Source organism: Meles meles, chromosome 14, assembly GCF_922984935.1.
Source record: "Meles meles chromosome 14, mMelMel3.1 paternal haplotype, whole genome shotgun sequence".
Lineage (NCBI taxonomy): Eukaryota > Metazoa > Chordata > Mammalia > Carnivora > Mustelidae > Meles > Meles meles.
In genome coordinates, this window is record NC_060079.1 from 27,637,056 (window position 1) to 27,656,491 (window position 19,436).

A 19,436-nucleotide genomic window follows, 5' to 3' on the forward strand; every position below is an offset into this window, starting at 1 on the left:
TGAGGGAGAACCCGTTCCATGCTTCTCCCAGCTTCTAGTCGTTACTGCCAGTCCTTGATGTTCCTTGGCTTGTAGACGCATGACCCCTGTCTCTGCCTCTGTCTGTACATGACCTTCTCTGGCTATCAGTGTCTGTGGCCAAATTTCCCACTTTATAATATAACCAGTCATGTTGGATTTTGAGCTCACTCCAATCCAGTATGGCCTCAGCTTGACTTGATCACATCTAATTCCTAAAGACCCGAATTCCAAATAAGGTCACATTGGCAGGTCATTATCCTGGGGTCCCAGGATCGAGCAAGTATTGGGTTCAAGTTCTGGGTGGATATATATTTTGGGGGGGATGCTCCTCAACCCAATACAATATTTAGGTTGCCTCTACTCTTTGCCTCACGGTGAAGCTGATTTTTGTCCTCTTTCGTTTTTTTAAAACTTTGTATTTTGGAAATTTTCAAACATGCATAAAAGTAGGCAGCTGACTCTTATGAACTCCCTCATCATCACAGGTTCTCCTCCCTCTGTTTCACTCAGTCACAGTGAATGGACGAACAACACAAAAATAGCTCCCTGCGTTTTTTTAATTCTTAAAGCTGGATTTTTAAACTCTTTTAATGTAAACTCTCGGCCCATTTTTATTCCCTGGTTTCTAGTTAGTTGGCTGTGACAGTTTTTCTTGTTCTTCTTGTTAGTGAAAGCCCCTTCATTTCTTTTTCTAGGTTATACTGTGTTACAGGGCAGCCCAGTGGCTGGGACGCCCACTCACTCTGATGTGCTGAAAGAAGCCTGTAAATGTGACTTCGACGACTTTGTTATCATAGGTAAGATTTGGAAACTCAGCAGCGATGATTCATAATTTCCCTCCCCCACACACATACTGACATGCATCCCATGTGATACCATGTTATAATGGCTTTCAAAGAAACTTCTCCCAAGGTCAGATTATGTCAGATTAAAAATAATAATAATAGTAATAATAATCAGATGTTCTTATTTCAAATGTCTTGATAATCAATCTCTCATCTCTCTTGTAGAATTGAATGCAAAAGCAGATACTCATTATAGTCAGATCTGTTTGGCCTCTCAATTAAATTTTGGTGGAATTTCAGGAGACTGGATTTTGGAATCCCATCTTTGGTCATTTGCTGTAGTCTCATAATAGAAACCCAGAGAACCTGAAGAATGGAGATGTTGAATAACGAGATCTTTCTGAGAGGCAGGGATTTATTTTTGTGTTCTTATAAGATTAAGTATGAGTAAGTACAACAGACTGAAAGACTTTAATACCCTTTCTTTTATTTACTTGCAGAACTTGGTGAGTTTAGCAATATCACAGAAACCTGTGGGTGTTCTTGCACCTCCTCGAAGAGGTAGGTCTCATCCGTGTCCACCTGCACTTAGACCCCTGGGCCGTCGTCCCCGCTGAGGCACTGTGAACACCAAGCCTCTGACATCTCCAACCAAGTTCAGCCAGTTCCAGGGACAGAGATTACTACTTAGCAATGAAACAATCGCCACTAAGTTTTCTATAGACCTTTCTATAGTCTTTTATATTTTTTTTAATAGAGCGTTTAAAGGCCTTTGTGTACATTCTCATTTAATCAGTCTGGGTAGGATTTTTTACCCCATTTCCATAACTGTGGAAACTGAGGCTCAGACTAAATGTGCCTCAGGACACAATGCTCTTCGATGAGCAGAAACAGGACTTGAACTCAGGTCTTCGGACTCCAAATCCAGTGCTCTTTTTACCATATTTCCCAGTCATGGTCCCCTCCACAAATAGAAGCTGCTGTTTCCAGCGCGGAGGAACTGTGTTGCGTAAGACAATCAGTGGGTGGCTGGGGCATGTTCCCTCCTGTGACACCTCTTCCGAGTTTTTGGAGGAGGAAGGATGGTTGAAAACATGAAGATTTACAGCATACTCCTCATGAATGTCGTTTTCCACTTTTTGCATCTCTTACCTTTCAGTGTCATTTATGAGCCAGACTTCAATTCTGCTGAGCTAATAGCCAAGGAGCTATACCGAGCATTCCAGAAGAGCTGGCTGTTGTCAGACGTTAACCATCAGCCTGCAGGCCCTCTAAATGCAGCTGGCTCCACAGTAAGTATCCAAATAAACTGGCCTTGCATTGAGAGTTCCTAAATTCTCATCTTGCCTGCTGTTCACTTCAGGCATTTATGCCTTTCCTTGCATGGTCTCTGGAGTGTTTCCTGAGTGTTGATTATGGGCTGGGGGAATTCAGCATTTCACATTTTCCTCTTCATCTGTATCCTCTTAAGAAGATGCCGTTGTTATGTTTAAAGTGTTAGTTCCTGCCCCTCGGCCAGCCTGGTCAGCAGAAGAGCAGGAGTCATGCCCAGTCTGGTCCCGTGTGGACACATCCGCCTCTGACTGCCCCCAGCCCACTGCGGGGAGAGAACTGTGCAGCGAGCTAACACAGGGGTGGGAATAAAGCAGTCTGCATGTGAAGGGGAGGGGTGCTTCATTTTATCAGGGACTCGGGAAGGCCAACTGGACACCTTCGAACTTGAGAATGGTAGCAGGTAGAAACACGTCGCGCAGGGCAGCTGGAGCAAAAGTGACAGGGGCGGGTGCTCATGGTATGTTTTCTGAGCAGGGTGGCCTGGTGTGGTTGGATAATGTGTGTTTGTGTGTCTGTGTGTGTGTGTGTGTGTTTGGGGTGGGAGGCGGAGTTGATCTTCCTGGGAAATTAGGTTTGAAGGACAGGGTCAAATTGTGGAGGACACAGAATGCTACTTTGAGGAGTTTGCATGTTAATTGCAAACAGTAAAGTGGAATGGCTCAGAGGGGAGCCACTGGACATTTTTAAGCTGGGGAATGGCCTTAAAAGAGCTATTTTGGGGGGCGCCTGGGTGGCTCAGTGGGTTAAAGCCTCTGCCTTCGGCTCAGGTCATGATCCCAGGGTCCTGGGATCGAGCCCCACATCAGGCTCTCTGCTCAGCAGAGAGCCTGCTTCCCCCTCTCTCTCTGTCTGTTGCTCTGCCTATTTGTGGTCTCTCTCTGTCAAATGAATGAATAAAATATAAAAAAAAAAAAAGCTATTTCGGGGGAAGTCTGACAACAGCTGGGGGTTCTGTTGGGCAGCATCTGGTAGCCTATAGACTAAGAGCAGTAAGGCTTCTGCTGTGAATAAAAGCATTCTGGGTCACAGTGACCTACTTACAGTAACTTGAAATCTGAAAACAAATGAACTCCCCAAGATACTAAGAAAAGTTATCTCAGCTGGCTGGCGTTTCAAGCAAGACTTCTACAGATGGTGTTAGATACGAGGAGGGCTCCTTTCCTTCAGTTGAAAGCAGTTCTGATTTTTCATGGCATATTTTAATGCTGGAAACACATTTGAATATCCTTTTTCTTTCTGTTCCGGAAATCTGTTTGTTTGGGTTGCTCTGAAATCCTCTTCTGTGTCATGCAGGTAGTGGACGAAGAGTGCGTCCGGAGAGACTTTGAATCCAGTGTGGACATTGTTCAGGAGATTACCCTTAAGTCGAGGATCCAAGGGGCTGAAGACTGGGAGCCCCCCAGATTTCAAATCGTAGTTAATGTTCACCCACCACTCAAGTAAGTTTGGGTTGCTGTGAGGGCTTCTAGTCCAGGTAACAAGGTGTGATAGGTCCCCTCTTTCTGGAAGTAGGGGAAGGGAAGAAAATTACACACCGAGGGATGAAGGATGATTTGTTGTAGGAAAAGGAAAGGTGGGCATATTTTTCTGAATTAGCGTCCAAGCAACTTGTTTATCATGGGTTTTGGGGGGGTGGCTCAGTAAGTTTGGTGAATTTAACCATGTCCTTGATTATGTATGTTACACAGCAATTAAAAATTAAGTAGGTTTAAAGGGGATTTTTAAAAAGATTTTATTTATTTATCAGATAGAGACCACAAGTAGGCAGAGAGGCAGGCGGTGGGGGGAGGCGGCGGGAAGCAGGCTCCCTGCTGAGCAGAGAGCCAGATGTGGGGCTCGATCCCAGAACCTTGGGATCAGGACTTGAGCTGAAGGCAGAGGCTTTAACCCACTGAGCCACCCAGGGGCCCCTAAAGGGGATTTTTTTTTAAGTGGCTAATATTGAACCTTAAAAATCAGACACAATAACTTTAAATGATTGCTCTATTTCCCAGGCCAATGTGAAATAAAAATAAATGGATAATTTTCTTTTAAAGGGAAAATCTTACCATGAGGAGGGCTGTAGTTAAGAAATGCAACAGGATGGGGCACCTGGGTGGCTCAGTGGGTTAAAACCTCTGCCTTCGACTCAGGTCATGATCTCAGGGTCCTGGGATCGAGCCCCGCATGGGGCTCTCTGCTCAGTGGGAAGCCTGCCTCCTCCTCTCTCTCTCTTTCTCTCTCTGCCTACTTGTGATCTCTGTCTGTCAAATAAATAAATAAAATCTTAAAAAAAAAAAAAAAGAAATGCAACAGGATGCATATAAAATGTCTTTGTTCTCTAAGAAGTAATAAAATCCTAAAAGACAAAATGACAAAAGAGGGTGCAAAAGAAAAAAAAAAAAAATAAACTTATTTTTATAAATGTCTATATATAAATAAAATACATAATAATTGAAGATAGTAGTTTTATTTGTTTCTGAGAGGATATAACATTGTAAGGGGACATTTTAACCAACTATAGTTTCTCCATTCCTCTTGGCTTGCATTTAATCTGTTCCCAAACTACAGCGTAAGGAAGGGACTGGGGGAGGGTCTTGCCTGTGGCCCATGGAAGTGCCCTATAGGCTCTGTCTTGTATTTTTCTTTTGAGAGAATGCCAAGAAGCTGTCTGGAGCGCTTGGGCAGAAGAGCTCCTTCTCCAGGCTTGGGGAGGGGTCACTCTCCTCAGCAAGGGTTGTCTTTTCTCTAAAATGTCCCTATGTCCTCTCTAAGGCACAGGGGTAGGGTTCCACACATTTTTACCTTGGTCCATTTTTGCTGACCCTAAACTGTAATAAAATTTGACAACTTCCTTCGTATTTCCAAATCACATATGGAGTTGTGGCATCAAGAGTTCAGTAGAAGACACTGCAGTAGACGGTCGCTCTCCAGAAATGTCTGATACTTAGGTCTTACGTGACCTCTTATTCATCCACGGTTTTTTTGGGTCCCTGTGTGACCTTCCCAGGTGCATCACCTCTTGGTGTTTCCTCTCCCTGAACTTTCTCCCTTGCGTTATATGTCTCCAGTTCTCACCGGTGGGGGTCCTGTGCATGCGCAGTGAGCCGTCTCCACAGATCCCATGGTGGAATAGTCATGGTACTGACTTCTAGTCTGGTGATAGTAGGGTTTTTTAAAAGACCCAGCGATCTCAAAAAAAAATAAATAAGTAAAAATAACTAACTAACTAACTAAATAAATAAATAATGATAAAATAAAATAAAAGACCCAGAAATCTCAACTAGAAAACTCTACTGAAGAATGCTATTTTTTTCCCAAATGAAAAAATGACAAAATTAAGGCCTCGAGCCCAGAAAAGCACCCTGATGTCAGTTTCTTGTCCAGTCAGTGCAAAATGCTCCGTTGGCTATTTCTGAACTGTAACTGTGATGCTTTTCTGTGCGCAGGAAGGAACTCGTGGTAGCAGCCCAGAATTTTTTGTGTGCTGGCTGTGGAACTCCAATAGAACCTAGTAAGTATGGCCAGTTACCCGTTGAGGACGCAATGACAGGGCCAAGAATGGCCAAGTTGGAGAGTGTGCTGTTTTTATGAGAGATGCCTTGGGTGGAGTTGTTACAGGAACTTCAGCTGCTGCCCTCTCTTTCCTGAAGAGGCTGTCATGACCTATAAGGCTATGTGGCTGGCCTGTTACCTTATCTCCTGGTTCTCTGGCCCTCAGGCCCTCAGTTCCAGCCATATGGCCTCCCTGCTGGTCCTTGAAGGAGGCAGGCTCATGCCTGACTTAGGGATTTGCATTTCTGGTTTTCTCTCCTGAGGATGACATCCCTCTGGCTGGTTCCCTCACTTCCTGCACACCTTCACTCGACGTGAGGAGATGTTCTCTGGCCACCATGTTGAAGATGTCAACATTGCCACACTCCTGGCCACAAACATGTGTATACTTTACTCTCCCTTCTTATTTTTTATTCTAGCACTTACCTTCCTAACATGCTCTTTGAGATTTTACTAATCATTGGTCTGTGTCCCTGTCTCCATTCTTTTTTTTTTTTTAAGATTTTATTTATTCATTTGACAGACAGAGATCACAAGTAGGCAGAGAGGCAGGCAGAGAGAGAGAGGAAGCAGGCTCCCTGCCGAGCAGAGAGCCAGATGAGGGACTTGATCCCAGGACCCTGAGATCATGACCTCAGCCGAAGGCAGAGGCCTAACCCACTGAGCCACCCAGGTGCCCCCCCGTCTCCATTCTTAAGTTCCATGAGGACAGACCTGTTGTCTGTTTTGTTCATTGCTTTGATCCCCTGCTCCTACAAGAGCACCTGGCACACAGTTGTTCCTCAAAAGGTATTTGTTGAGTGCCTGAATGGCTTGTATCAAGGAGCTGGCCAAAGCCCTCCGAGAGAGTTTGAGGAGGTGGCTTGAGGGATCATTCCTGGGCCAGGTGGGGGCCTAGAAAGTCAGACTTCTTCTAGTCAGAAATTCAAATTGCCCACTGAAGACTGTGAATCACATATTCTACTTGTGAGGGTATCCACAGGTCTGGTGTGTAAAAGGCTGGGAAGAGGAGCTTTGCTGGAAAGGGTTCCTTTAGCCTTTGATAGGAAGTGTTGGAAGGAAAAAGACTTTGAGGACCTCCACCTCAGGAAATAAAAAGAGAACACGGAAATCTGTCTGGGATTCCTTCTACCATATTGAATGACAGTGCCCGCCCTTCATCACAGTTGTAACTGGTTTCTTTGAAAGGAAGGATTCATCCTCCCAGCTAGTCTAGTAGAAATCATGTCTGTTTGGTTAACCCCTTTATCCTGGTGCCTCAGTATGGAGTGCATGAGTTAGAAACTATGAACACATGACTGTGATTCTGCCAACTTTTAAACAATCTCTCTGAGTTCGTTCAACTACGGAGATGTAGGCTTGCACTGGTTGCATGAACATGGTCCTTCCCTCATGAAGCTCGCTTCCAGGATGGCAGAGGCATCAGCCAAGTGAACAGCAAGAACGATGCTTGCAATGAAAGAGAAAGTCAAGAGTGCTGTGGGATTTACTTCATGGGAACTGAATCTGGGCTTGAGGGACTGGGAGGGAGAAGTTCTGTAGGGAAGTGATTGTCCCAGGAAGCGTGTGTGTGTGTGTCTGTGTGTCTGTGTGTGTATGTTGCGGGGGTAGGGATCACCCTGAGCAAAGGACCTGCAGCGAATGCCGAGAAGTCCTGTGTGAGCGGAGAGTAATAAGGAGAGAAAGAAGGCATGCTCACAGGTGCTCAGGGCATAGACGGCAGATGCGCTTTCAGGCACGGAGGCAATTTGGACTTTTCCTATGAACTCCCTATATAGTTCTTAGGATATATTTTGACTTCTTAAAACTTTTTTTTCTTTAAGATTTTATTTATTTGAGAGAGAGACAGCAAGCAGAAGCAGGGGGGGGAGGCAGAGGGAGAGAGAGAAGCAGATTCACAACCGAGCAGGGAACCTGAAGCAGGGCTCGATCCCAGGACCCAAAGATTATGACCTGAGCCAAAGGCAGATGCTTAACCAACTGAGCCACCCAGCTGTCCCTTGACTTTATTTTAAGATATTTTTGAACTTGCGGAAGAGTTGCAAAAACGGTACAGAGATATTCTATATTCCTTTCATCCAGCTTCCCCTCACGTTAGCATCTTATAATAATCAGAGTATAATTACCAACTGAGGACTTCATGTTGGTACAGTCCCATTCACTCAGGCACAGACTGATTCAGATCTCACCCATGACCTTGATCTGCTCCCAGGTCCAGTCCAGAGCTGCACATGGCATGTAGTTGTCTGGTCTCCTTGGGCTCCTCCAATCTCACGCATGTTGAACCATTTGAAAAGTATGCAGACAACATGACAGTTTACCCTTTAATATTCCAGCATGTTCTAAAAATAAGGATGATGAACAGCACACCAAAGGAAATTAGTAACAATTCTCTAATACTCTCTCGTACTAGTCCATATTTGTTTGTTGTTCTCACGATGTCATTTTGTAGCTAATTTTTCCATCCAGCTTCTGAGTTTCATACACTGCATTTAGTCATTATTTCTCTTTAGCCACCTTTATTCTAGAACTCCACTGTCCAGCATGGTAGCCACTCCTTCATGTGGCTAGATTTAATTTGAATTAATTAAGGTTAAAAATACAGTTCCTCAGGGCGCCTGGGTGGCTCAGTCAGTTAAGCGTCCACCTTTGGCTCAGGTCATGATCTCAGGGTCCTGGGATCAAGTCCCACGTTGGGCTCTCTGTGCCGCGGGGAACCTGCTTTTCTCCCTCTGCCTGCCACTCCACCTACTTGTGCTTTCTCCCTCTCTGTGTCAAAAAAACAAAGTCTTTTAAAAAAAGATCCAGTTCCCCAGACACACTAGCTACATTTCAAGTGCTCAGAGGCCACGTGTGGCTTGTAGCTACTACATTGGACGGCACAGGCTTAGAAGAATTCCCTCCACCCAGAAAGTTCTGTTGGACAGCATTGGTCTAGAATTTGTCCTTCCTATTTTTTTTTTTCTGCGGCATTGACTTTTCCTCCAGTGAGAACACTTGTGGTTTAGAGCAGGGCTTCTCGACTTCAGTACCACTGACTCTGTTGAAGGGCTGTTCTGTACATTCTAGGACATTCAAAAGCATCACTAGATGCTACTGGTGGCTCCCCAGTTACGACAACTGGAAATATCTCCAGATATTTCCACAGATTCTTACGGAATCACCCCTGGTCGAGAACACGTGGTTTAGATTGCATCAGTTAGCTCTTTTTAAAGGACTGAAGAAACCGAAAGAGAGAGATATCATTTATTCTATATCAATAAAATAGTACTTAGTAGAGAGTCAATGAAATTTGATGAATGAATGACCGGACATTGAAATTTTAGGATTGTAGATTTTAGGAAAACAGGAATTACATCAGGAAAATTTATTGGTCCCATCTGTCCCCCTTTCTCTTCCCATCCTGCTAAGTTTGATCAGAAATGTAGAGGGGAGGGGCCAGAGCATACCTTCCTTTCTGCCCATTTTTATATAAAATGTATCAAGGCCCTGTCACAAGCCAAAAAATACTCATCATCTGACAAATCAGAAATCGTAATCCAGGGTAGGAAATAGACACATACAACTGACTTCTCAAGATTTGAAATTGAAGAACTCAGCCATAAACATTAAGCATTTAACAAGTTCTTAACAAGAATTTGTCAACCCTAGTTGTGTGTCTTTATAATAGAACCTGGTTGTTTATGATGCTGTATTTGCAAATTTACCTACTAGATAAAATTTATTGGTGGTCACAGAATCATTACTCATGGTGTTTTCACAGTCATGCCCAGGTATGCACAAAGGACCAAAAATTTCAGTTGCCTGAAATTTGAGTTGCCCGATGCACACGTTTCCAGCTGAAGGCAGTGCTCTGCCTTCTGGTTTTCTCTCTCATACTGTGAACAAGGCCTTCTCATGGTTTATTGAATGCCTTTTTATTTGTTACAGCTTTGCATTTTTTGTTGATGAGTTAACTATTTAAAATATCCCCCACATATGGTACTGAAGTGCTTCTAAGCACAAGAAGGGTACGATTTGCTTTATGGAAAATATACATGCATTAGATAAGCTTCATTCAGACATGAGTTACAGATAATGCTGTTGGCCCTGACCAAGGATATAACAAAAATATAACAAGATAATATATTTTTTGCAATGTATATATATAAGGTTGTTACTGTTGGTTTAGCATTGATAATATACATAAGGCTGCTAAAAATAAATTATAACAAAATACATTAGATATGGTGGTTTTAAACAGAAAACACACATAAAGCAAGGTTATATGGTTGGTGAAAATGGTACCAGAGGGTCACAGAAGCCTAAACCTGTTTTCCTCTCAGGATCATGCATACCTGTTTTGACAAATTCGGTGTTCATGGCACCTTTAGAGAACATAAACTATTGTAAATAGTAAGAATCAATGGGTGCGACCGGGGTCCGAGGGATAATTTGGTCAAGCGCAAAGGCGTTAGCTCCTCGCCCTTTCCCTCCGTTGCATGCGGCAGAGGGTGAAGGGGCTGTGATGGCCAAAAGCTGGAGCTTCAGGCCAGACGTGGGTGGGAACCCCACTAGCCTGCCCCCCGAGTGTCTCTTCATTCTCTGTCTGCTCTCATCAGTGAAATGGGACATAATAGCCCCTGCCTCTTACAGGTTTGAGCAGAGAATGACACAGAGTAGGTGAGACTTTTAACCAGAGCGTGACACAAAGTAAGTGCTCAGTAAAGGATAGCTCCTGCAGTCACTCGGGCCTTGTTTATTGATTGATTGATTGATTGATTGGTTTTATATTTTATTTTATTTTATTTTTTGTAAACATACATGCAGAAGCATATAGGACTAGCAACGTACTTAACTCATTGAACGCTCACGTCATTCAAGTAATGTCTCCTTTCATTAAAGGAGCGACCTTGTTTATTCTGGAAGCCGGGGCAAAGACACTAAATTTGGAATCTTCAGCGTACCAGGAGCTGTGGTAGCTGCTTTGCCGCCCATCCTTTCATTTAATATGATGATGATGATATCATCCTCGCCCATCTAGGACTCCAAGGTTGAGGGCGGGACCCTGGGGAGACTTAACTAAACTGCTGTCTGGGTGGCGGGTACCCAGAGACTTGATGCATTTGTCCCCACACCTTCTGTTTGCCAATATATTTTGTTAGATATATTTCAGAAAGCAATGCGTGCTCATTTGAGCAAATTAAAAAATGCAAAAGAATGAAAAATCCTTTCTCCTGCCCTCTGGAAGTGTTCCCTTTTGGCTTTTTGGTGGGGATCCTCTTGGACTGTGTATGTGTGTTTCTAGAAGCAAAATCACGACGCAGTGTAAGCATCTGGAACTGGATGTCCACTGCCCACACTCATCCACGCATTAGTAGGTTCTCTGTCATTTCATTGCTGAGGGCACCGTGCCTGTCTAGCCGGGTGCTTCTTAATGTATGTTCAGATTGCTGTAACGTACTGTAATGAGCCCCTCTGTCTCCACGCGTGCATGTTAGCATTTCTGTCTGGTGTCACCAAAGCAGGAGTCCCGGTACACACCAGAGTTAAAGTATATCGTGGAAATGTCCTCCTAGAAAGTCCCCTCAGATCAGCCCTGAGAGTGAGTGTCTGCCCCTGTGCCCCTCGCCGACCCTGGGTCCTCTACCTCTGTGACAGTCTCCTGCCAAACCAAGTGTTCACTCTTTCAACATGCATGTCCTTGTTGCTGAGATCGTTTCTCAGGTCATGCCTGGTCAGCTGCACTCCCTGTCTCCCTGTATCGCCTGTTCCCGTCCTTGATGCATCTCTGTAATGTGTGTGCCCTGGGTTTATCCAGGAAGTCTTTGGGGTGCTGCTCCCTGAGGTGTCCTTAGCGTGCCTGATGATTTACCAAGCACTTTCCGTAGGTGTGATAGCCCATAATCTGGTCCTGAGCTGCTTTTTATAGCCTTAGGATAGTTAGCCTGAAAGGGTTCGACCCTGAAAGGGTTCAGCCGACCTGAAAGGGTTCGGCTGGTGGGAGGCAGAGGGTAGACTCCCACCGATTTCTGGACTCTAAACCTCGTGTTCTTTTGCCTACACTGCCATTTACAATGCCTGTCTTCCAAATTCAGGAGCATTTGGGGCAGCTTTCTCTTTTTCTGACGCCTGTTTTTGGAAAGCAGCGCTCCTGAATGGCCATGTAATACATAGCCTCCAGCCCCCGCCAGAGCTTTCTCAGAGGCTATGAGGGCGAGTACGGTGTTAGCAGCACAAACCCAGCCTTCTGGGTCTTGAACCTCATAGGAATGGGAAGCGGTGCGGAGGGGAGTGCAGAGGGCAGTGGGTTGGCCATTTGCCAGCCGAGGCGAGGCGTGCTCACCCTCCCGTGGGCTCTTGCAGAGTTTGTGAAGCGGCTCCGGTACTGTGACTACCTGGGCAAGTACTTCTGTGACTGCTGCCACGTCTACGCAGAGAGCTGCATCCCTGCGCGGATCCTGACCACATGGGACTTCAGGAAGTACTACGTCAGCAATTTCTCCAAACGGCTACTGGACGGTCTGGGGCCCCAGCCTGTCTTCAATTTGCTGAGTGTCGGCCACGGCCTGTACACCAAGGTCAAGGAACTGGACAGAGTGAGGGTGAGTGGCAGGGGAGGCGGGGCCGCTGGCGCCAAGGGACCTGCGGCCACCAGTGCACCTTGCAACCTTGCACCGTCTCAGGGGACACAGCCGGACCCTCCAAAAGGCGGGTTTACTGCCAGCCGCTGGAGCTTTAGCTTCAGGGCCCCTTCCAAGGCCCGGTACCAAATTCCCTATGTAGGCATCATTTTGCATTTATTACATAGATTTTGACATTTATTTATTATTAGTTTTTAAAATTAAGTTTAAGGTGTAGAGCATGACAATTTGATATTCAACAAGTGAAATAATTACTGGTTAGGCTAATTAGCTTCTCCATCTCCACAGTTAGGGTGTGTAGGTGTGTGTAGCTTCTCCATCTCCACAGTTAGGGTGTGTAGGGGTGTGTGTGTGTGTATGTGTGTGTGTGCTGGGAGCACCTGAAATGTACTCTCTTAGCAAGTTTCCAGTGTTCAATGCAGTATTACTAACTATAGTCCTCATACCATCTATTAGACCTGTAGACTTATTCATCCTTCGTAACTGCACCTTTGTTCCCTTTGGCCAGCATCTCCCCATTTGCCCACCTCCCTGTCTCTCGGGAGCTCTGTTCAACTCTCTGCTTCCATGTATTTGACTCGTTTAAGATTCCGCGTGTGAGACCATGCAGTTTTTTCCTTTCTGTGTCTGTCTGATTTCACTTAGCACGATGCCCTCCAGTTTCATCCATGTAGCCACAAAAGGCAGGATCTCCATCTTTCACACATAGTGTTGTGTTTTCTTCAAAGAAGGTCTCCAACGGTTGTGTAAGCCTCAGGCTTCACACAACTTGGGTTTCTACTGGGCTCAGACATGAACCCCTGCTGTATAGACTGTTTACTTCAAAGGCTTGTCTTACAGAGTTGTAGCATTTCGAAGTTAGAACTAACATTTGAATTTGATTTGTACATTTCCTGTGTCATTGATCACATTAACTTTTCCCCGTTTGGCTTCTCACATTAGGAAACCCGGGAACAACTTTTTCATATCAAGAAGCTGTTGAAGACCTGCAGGTTTGCTGAAAGGTACTGATGTTGGCTGGGTCAGGCCACGCCGGAGGTTGGGAGGGCTGGGAGCCTCCACATACCTACACACACCTGCCAGTCCCTTGGGTGCCACTTGCTCCCACCTCCTCCAATCCACAAGGCCCCTTAGCACAGCAACTCTCTTGGGCCTCTTCTTGATGATCCAGACCCTGTCGTTAAAGTTGCTGAATCTTCTCGCTCACTAGTAATGAACTTAACGTGTTAGAAGAATCAGCCAAAACAAGGATGAAATAACTCCAGCTGGTGGCCTTATTATGATTACTGTTGTTATTTTAAGTTGTGACCAAACATGCATAACAAAATATACCATCTTAACCATTTTAAGTGTACAATTCAGTGGCATTAAGTACATTCACATTCTTGTCCAACCGTCACCACCATCCATCCACAGAGTTTTTCCTCTCGCAAAACTGAAACTCTATATCCATTTAGCAATAACTCCCTCCTCCCCCACTCCTCCTGCCCCTGGCAACCACCATCCTCCTTACCGTCTCTATGGACTCACTCCTCTGGGTGACTCATGGAAGTACAGCCATGGAATATTTGTGCTTTTGTGACTGGCTTATGGCACTCAACATCATTTCCTGGAGGTACGCCCATGTCAGAATTTCCTTCCTTCTTTAGGGCTGAAAAATATTCCATTATATGTACCTAGTGTATTTGGTTTACCCGTTCAGCCACCTTGGGTTGCTTTCACCTTTTAGCTGTTGTGACTAGAGGTGCTCTGAGCAGGGGTGTATCGATGGTCTTTTTAAAAAATCCCTGATGGAGGGCGTGTCAAACCATCATTGCTGTTTAGTACTTTATAGTATCCATCATGTGGTGTTAATTTCGGTGTGGTTCTCTTACTGGTAGATTTTTAATCTAACAGATTTTAATATCTTTATATTAACTAATTAATTAATTAATATTAAAAAGATTTAATATCTTTATATTAAATTATATTTAATCTAATAGATTTTAATATCCTTATATTAAAATAGATTTAATATCTCTATTCTCTACATTCTCTATATTAAACCTAATAGATTTTAATACCTCATAGATACTTGGATTTTCAATACCATTTGTTGTTTAAAAAACTGGGCTTTAGGTGAATCTCTATGCACATCCATAATATATGTCCTTAGAATAAACTTCTAGTGGTGGAATTTTGGGGAGCCATGGCATAAAGGTATAGACATGAATTCAATGACAGAGATAGAATTTTTTAAGTGAGAAAAGAGGTTACTTAAAGGGGTTAAGATTATTTGTTATAATAGACAGGATCTTAGTTTTTATATTAATTATTTTTTTTTTAAGATTTTATTTGTTTTTTGACAGAGATCACAAGTAGGCAGAGAGAGAGGAGGAAGCAGGCTCCCTGCTGAGCAGAGAGCCCCATGCGGGTCTTGATCCCAGGACCCTGGGATCATGACCTGAGCCGAATGCAGAGGCCCTAACCCACTGAGCCACCCAGGGGCCTCAGATCATAGTTTTTAAAAAGTTGTTTCGTTTTATTATTTTTTTTAAAGATTTTATTTATTTATTTATTTGCCAGAGAGAGAGAGCACACAAGTAGGGGGAACAGCAGGCAGAGGGAGAAACAGGCTCCCCACATCAAACCCGATGTGGGACTCGACCCCAGGACCCTGGGGTCATGGCCTGAGCAGAAGGTAGATGCTTACCCGACTGAGACACTGAGGTGTCCCCAAAAAATCGTTTTGTTTTAAAGCTGCTTTCAGTTTCTGATCTTTATTTAGTGATAATGTATTGCCTTTGAGTTAAATTTCTTGGGGAGGAGCATGTCTCCCTTAGTTATTTGGCCTTAAGCTCTACCTCATGGCAGTGGTGTGACAGGTTAACTACGTCTCAGGCTGTCCGTCTTCTTGCCTGTAACATATAACTATCCCCATAATTATTACTGTCTACCAGAATTTCTTGAATATCCGTTCTGTGCTTCACATAAAAAGTCTGTGGGACTCATGTTACATCCAGGGAGAAAGCACAAACCTCTTATTGCCAGACCATGCGTTAGACACATGCACCTGGTGCCGCACAGAAGAGGCAACAGTTAGGTCCTATGGGGCGGGGCAGGGAGGAGGGCCACAGAGCTTTCCGGAGAAAAAGCAGAGTTTAAAGAGCAAGTTGGACTGAAGAAGGAGTGTCAGGGGTCCCCCTCCAGAAGAAGCAGCGTGAGCGAGCATCTCAGGCTGGATGGAGAATTCAGCACAGATTGGCCTGATTGGAATGTCAAGTCCAGCGTAGACAGTGGCTGGCTCGGGAATGAGTGCATGGCGCCACTCATTGATTTAGGGGATTCAGGAGGAGATAAGTAGGGGTTGGAGAAAGACGCAATCCGTATGTGACTGCCCTTCAGACACACAGGTGGCTACGATCAGCTCACAGTTGGATGCTTGGGTCTTGGGCTCGGTGCTGGACTCCTGGCTGGGGAGTCATGCACCTGCTTATGAGCAGTGATCCTCCTGCTGGCTGGACAACAGTCAGCAGGCAGATGGACTTGAAATTGAGCTGGAATGAATGAGGTCGTCTTTTTTTTTTTTTTTTTTTTTAAATCTCAGTACATGTTTTTAAGACTTGAAAAATAAATGTGCAGCTGTCTTTTGCTGAGTATCTCCATGGGCGGGCTGCAAGAGATATGTTTTTCTGCTGGCTCAGCTTTTTGAAATCCACTTTTAGGGAATTTTAGGTTTCTGGCTTCCAGACAAACTTGCAGAATGTCAGACGGTGAGTCAGGTTTACTTGCTCTTGGGCTTTTTTTTTTTTTAACTGAGTTAAAAAATAATGAAGTGTGAGTGCCGGAGAAAACCCGCACCTGCTGGCCTCCTTGCGTCATGGCCTCTGTGTGGGTGGCTGTCCGAATTCCTCTTTGTTTCCTCCCTGGCAGCACGCTAAAGGAGTTTGAGCAGGTGCCGAGGCACCTGACTGATGAGCTCCACCTGTTCTCCCTGGAGGATCTGGTCAGGGTCAAGAAACGGCTGCTGGTGCCCTTGCTCAAGGACATTCTAAAAGCTTCCCTCACCCATGTGGCCAGCTGTGAGGTAAGGCTCCCCTGGGACAGGTGTGTCCCTGAGCTGTCCTCTACCCTTCAGGGCCTGGGATGGGTGTTCTGCACTTTACGTCATTTAACCAGCACCGACCGTGAGGGAAGTGCAGGGAACACTATTTCCAGATGAGAGAAATGAGGTTCGGAGCTATTTGGTAACAGCCCAGGTCTTCGTGCTGGCCCCCGGCAGGGCTGGGAAAGCAAGCGTGGGCCAATCGACTTCGTGTCAGAGGCAAACCCTGCTGGGGGCCTTGCCTGACTCCCATCTGCCCTGACGTGCCAAGGACAGCCATGTGGCCTCAGGATCCCGGGGACTAGGAGCTCTGTGTCTGTATGAACTCAAAAATTGTAGAACAGCCCTCAGAAATAAGAGTAGATCATCTGAAGGCCCACGTATAAAGTCATGATCTTTCCCTGGCATCTCAAACTAAATCTCTCCATGCAAAACAGAGGCACACATGCCGTTCGCATCCGTTTACTCTACTCTAGAAGGACCGGGATGCCAGACACTTAACGACATAGGTTTATAAAGTTCCGTGAAAGTAGTCACTTGGCTTCTCCATCAAAACAATCGTTGCCAAGGCGGATTTTAACTTTTTCGCCCCTTGTCTTACAGCTGTGTCAAGGAAAGGGCTTCATTTGTGAATTTTGCCAGAGTACAGCCGTCATCTTCCCCTTTCAGACCGAGACGTGTAGAAGATGTGCAGGTATCTTAATAACTTCATAATGCACGCTTGATAATAGCTTAATAATGGAAGCGCACAATGAGCTTAATAGCAGCTTCATCATTTAAGCACAATGTTGTTGGAAGTATAATGGTGCTAGTGCATGTGTGTATGTAGGGTAGGACCTCATGGAGTTTTGGGTGTGTGGGGAAGAGAATTTGGGTGAGGCGGGGATGAGGGGGGACATCTCCCCATACAGGAGGGAAGAGTGGTCCCCCTTTTGCCTATGGCCCAGTTCCTTCCCATGAGGGCAAGCCGTAGCCATTGCCCCAGTTTTAGAATTGGATCGCGGTCATGCTTAAGGCTGAGATGCTGTCCCTGGCCCCTCTTGCACTCCAAGGGCAGTTTGAGTCTTCATCACGGAGACCATGTAGCCCAACAAACCTAACGTGTTTACTACTTGGCTCTTCACAGCAGAGATGCTCAGACCTTGTTAAACTGTCTGTATTGATGCTTGAGGAAATCCCACGACCTCTCAGCTGTTTCTTGGGAGAGATCTGACCGTGCATTCTGCCTTCACCCTTGATAAGAGCCATTCCTCCCCTTTACCACTCCAGCACCAACTCCCCGAAGCCTTTAGGCAGGATCGCAGGAGAGGCTCCCCAGCAGAGAAACTCCAAAGCACAGATCTGTGTGCAGAGAGCTCACTGGAATGTGGTGTCAGGCTCAACAGCCATCAGGGTGTGAAGTCAGCAGGACTCGGCAGAGGAGGCGGCGATCCGTGGTGTGGTAGCAGTGGAGGGTCAGCATGTCTCGCAGGGCGCTCTGAAGCAGGATGGCTTGCACGGTGTCACATACTGGGGACAGGGGCCAGGCAAAAACCTTTAAACCGTGTGTTGACCAGTCACCTAATGTGGGCCAGTGCCAGCCAAGGGAGATGACCTTGAGGGAGGGAGGCAGGTCTCTCCAGTTCGGGCATTTCCAGTTGGGGCCGCCTCCTGAGCTGTCAGTCACCAAGACTCACCATGTTCATGGCACAATGGGAACTTTGGAATTGGTCCGTTCCAACCTGCCTCATTTCTTGTTGGACGACTGGTTTCTGGACCCAGACCACGTCTCTCCCCAGGGTGGGGATGAGCATTTGTACGTATGTGAGAAGACAGGATAGGCTGCTCGCTGATGGCTGTCCTCCTGCTCTAGGGTGCAGAGCGTGCTTTCACAAGCAATGTTTCCGGTCCTCCGAGTGCCCCCGGTGCGCGCGGATCACAGCTCGGAGGAGACTTTGGCAAAGTTTACCTTCTGCAGCAACATGATGCCTGAGTATTGTGGAAAAGACGGTTCAACATGCCTTAGAACACCGATTCCTGTCTATTATTGATCAGATTGTTGCAGATGTTGAGTACTGTATAGTAAGGGGGAAAAGTGGCCAATATTGGTTTTTATTATATATATTTAATGTTTTAAAAAGAATGCACTTTTTTTGGTTATTAAGCGTAGGTTTGTTACTGGTGGTTTTGTTTACAAATGTTCAGTGTTTTTGCTGCTGCTGGTTTTTTTAATGAGTTTTTTGATACTTCTTCAATCGTATTTGAGTGATTGTATGTAGCTAATGTTGGAGCCTATTTTTGTATGAATTGTAACTGACAAGACAAATGACTCCGTTTGTCTTTCTGTCAAGCTTGTTTTGTGAAATGGATTGGCACTCTCAGTGAACAAAAATGCAACCAATGATCTCTCTACTCCCGGGTTTTTTCCGACTTAAGTGCCGTTTTGTAATTGTATCCGTGTTATAGGTTTTCCTTGCTCCGGGGTGGGTAGAGAGAGTACATATTACTTCCGCAGGTGCACCCATTTCAAGACGAGCTGGAGTTCCTCAGCGGTGCCTGGAGCCGCTGTCCGAAGCAGGTGCCTCTCCACCGCACCCTTAGAGACACACAGACCCGCGCGGCACTTGTCATCTCTCTTCAGAACACTGAGTCAGGGATGCGCGGCTGGGTAGAACTTCATCCCTGCCCTTTAGGATTTTGTCTCATCAATATAAAACTGAACATAAGGTATTTACAGACTTAAATCGTGGGAAACTACTGTTAATGAACAATGTGATTTTGGTAATAATAAAATCATAGACATCAATTAAAAAGGTGAGGCAAATCGCTAAACCGTTACGAATTTATTTTTCCTATATTCTTTTATTTATACGCTTTCTTGAAACACGTGAGTCTGTTTTTGTTTGTTTGTTTGTTTCCCTTCTACCTTCTGTATACTCTCGCCTACTTGAGAAGGATCCTGGGCCCGGGTCCCTTTCCAGCACATCTTTGGTCTGGAGCATGGGGGTCCTATCTCCCTGGGACCCACAGGCCCTAACTAGACCTATTGCACATGAACTTCTCAAACAGGAGGGC

At 45.3% G+C, this 19,436-nt stretch overlaps 1 protein-coding gene across 6 annotated transcripts in view; it reads left to right on the top strand.

The window, feature by feature from the left end:
• RUBCNL (rubicon like autophagy enhancer) overlaps window positions 1–19,185 on the top strand; it is a 39,648-nt gene extending 20,463 nt beyond the window's left edge. For 5 of the 6 annotated variants that reach the window (XM_045978522.1, XM_045978517.1, XM_045978519.1 and 2 more), the window contains exons 5-14: window positions 717–818; window positions 1,307–1,367; window positions 1,966–2,098; window positions 3,435–3,580; window positions 5,570–5,634; window positions 12,021–12,259; window positions 13,241–13,302; window positions 16,211–16,364; window positions 16,986–17,076; window positions 18,235–19,185. In XM_045978522.1, coding sequence (XP_045834478.1) covers window positions 717–818; window positions 1,307–1,367; window positions 1,966–2,098; window positions 3,435–3,580; window positions 5,570–5,634; window positions 12,021–12,259; window positions 13,241–13,302; window positions 16,211–16,364; window positions 16,986–17,076; window positions 18,235–18,347 — 1,166 coding nt within the window. In that variant the 3' untranslated portion in view covers window positions 18,348–19,185. The other variant, XM_045978523.1, reaches the window with a different exon arrangement.
• Window positions 19,186–19,436: the final 251 nt, after the last annotated feature.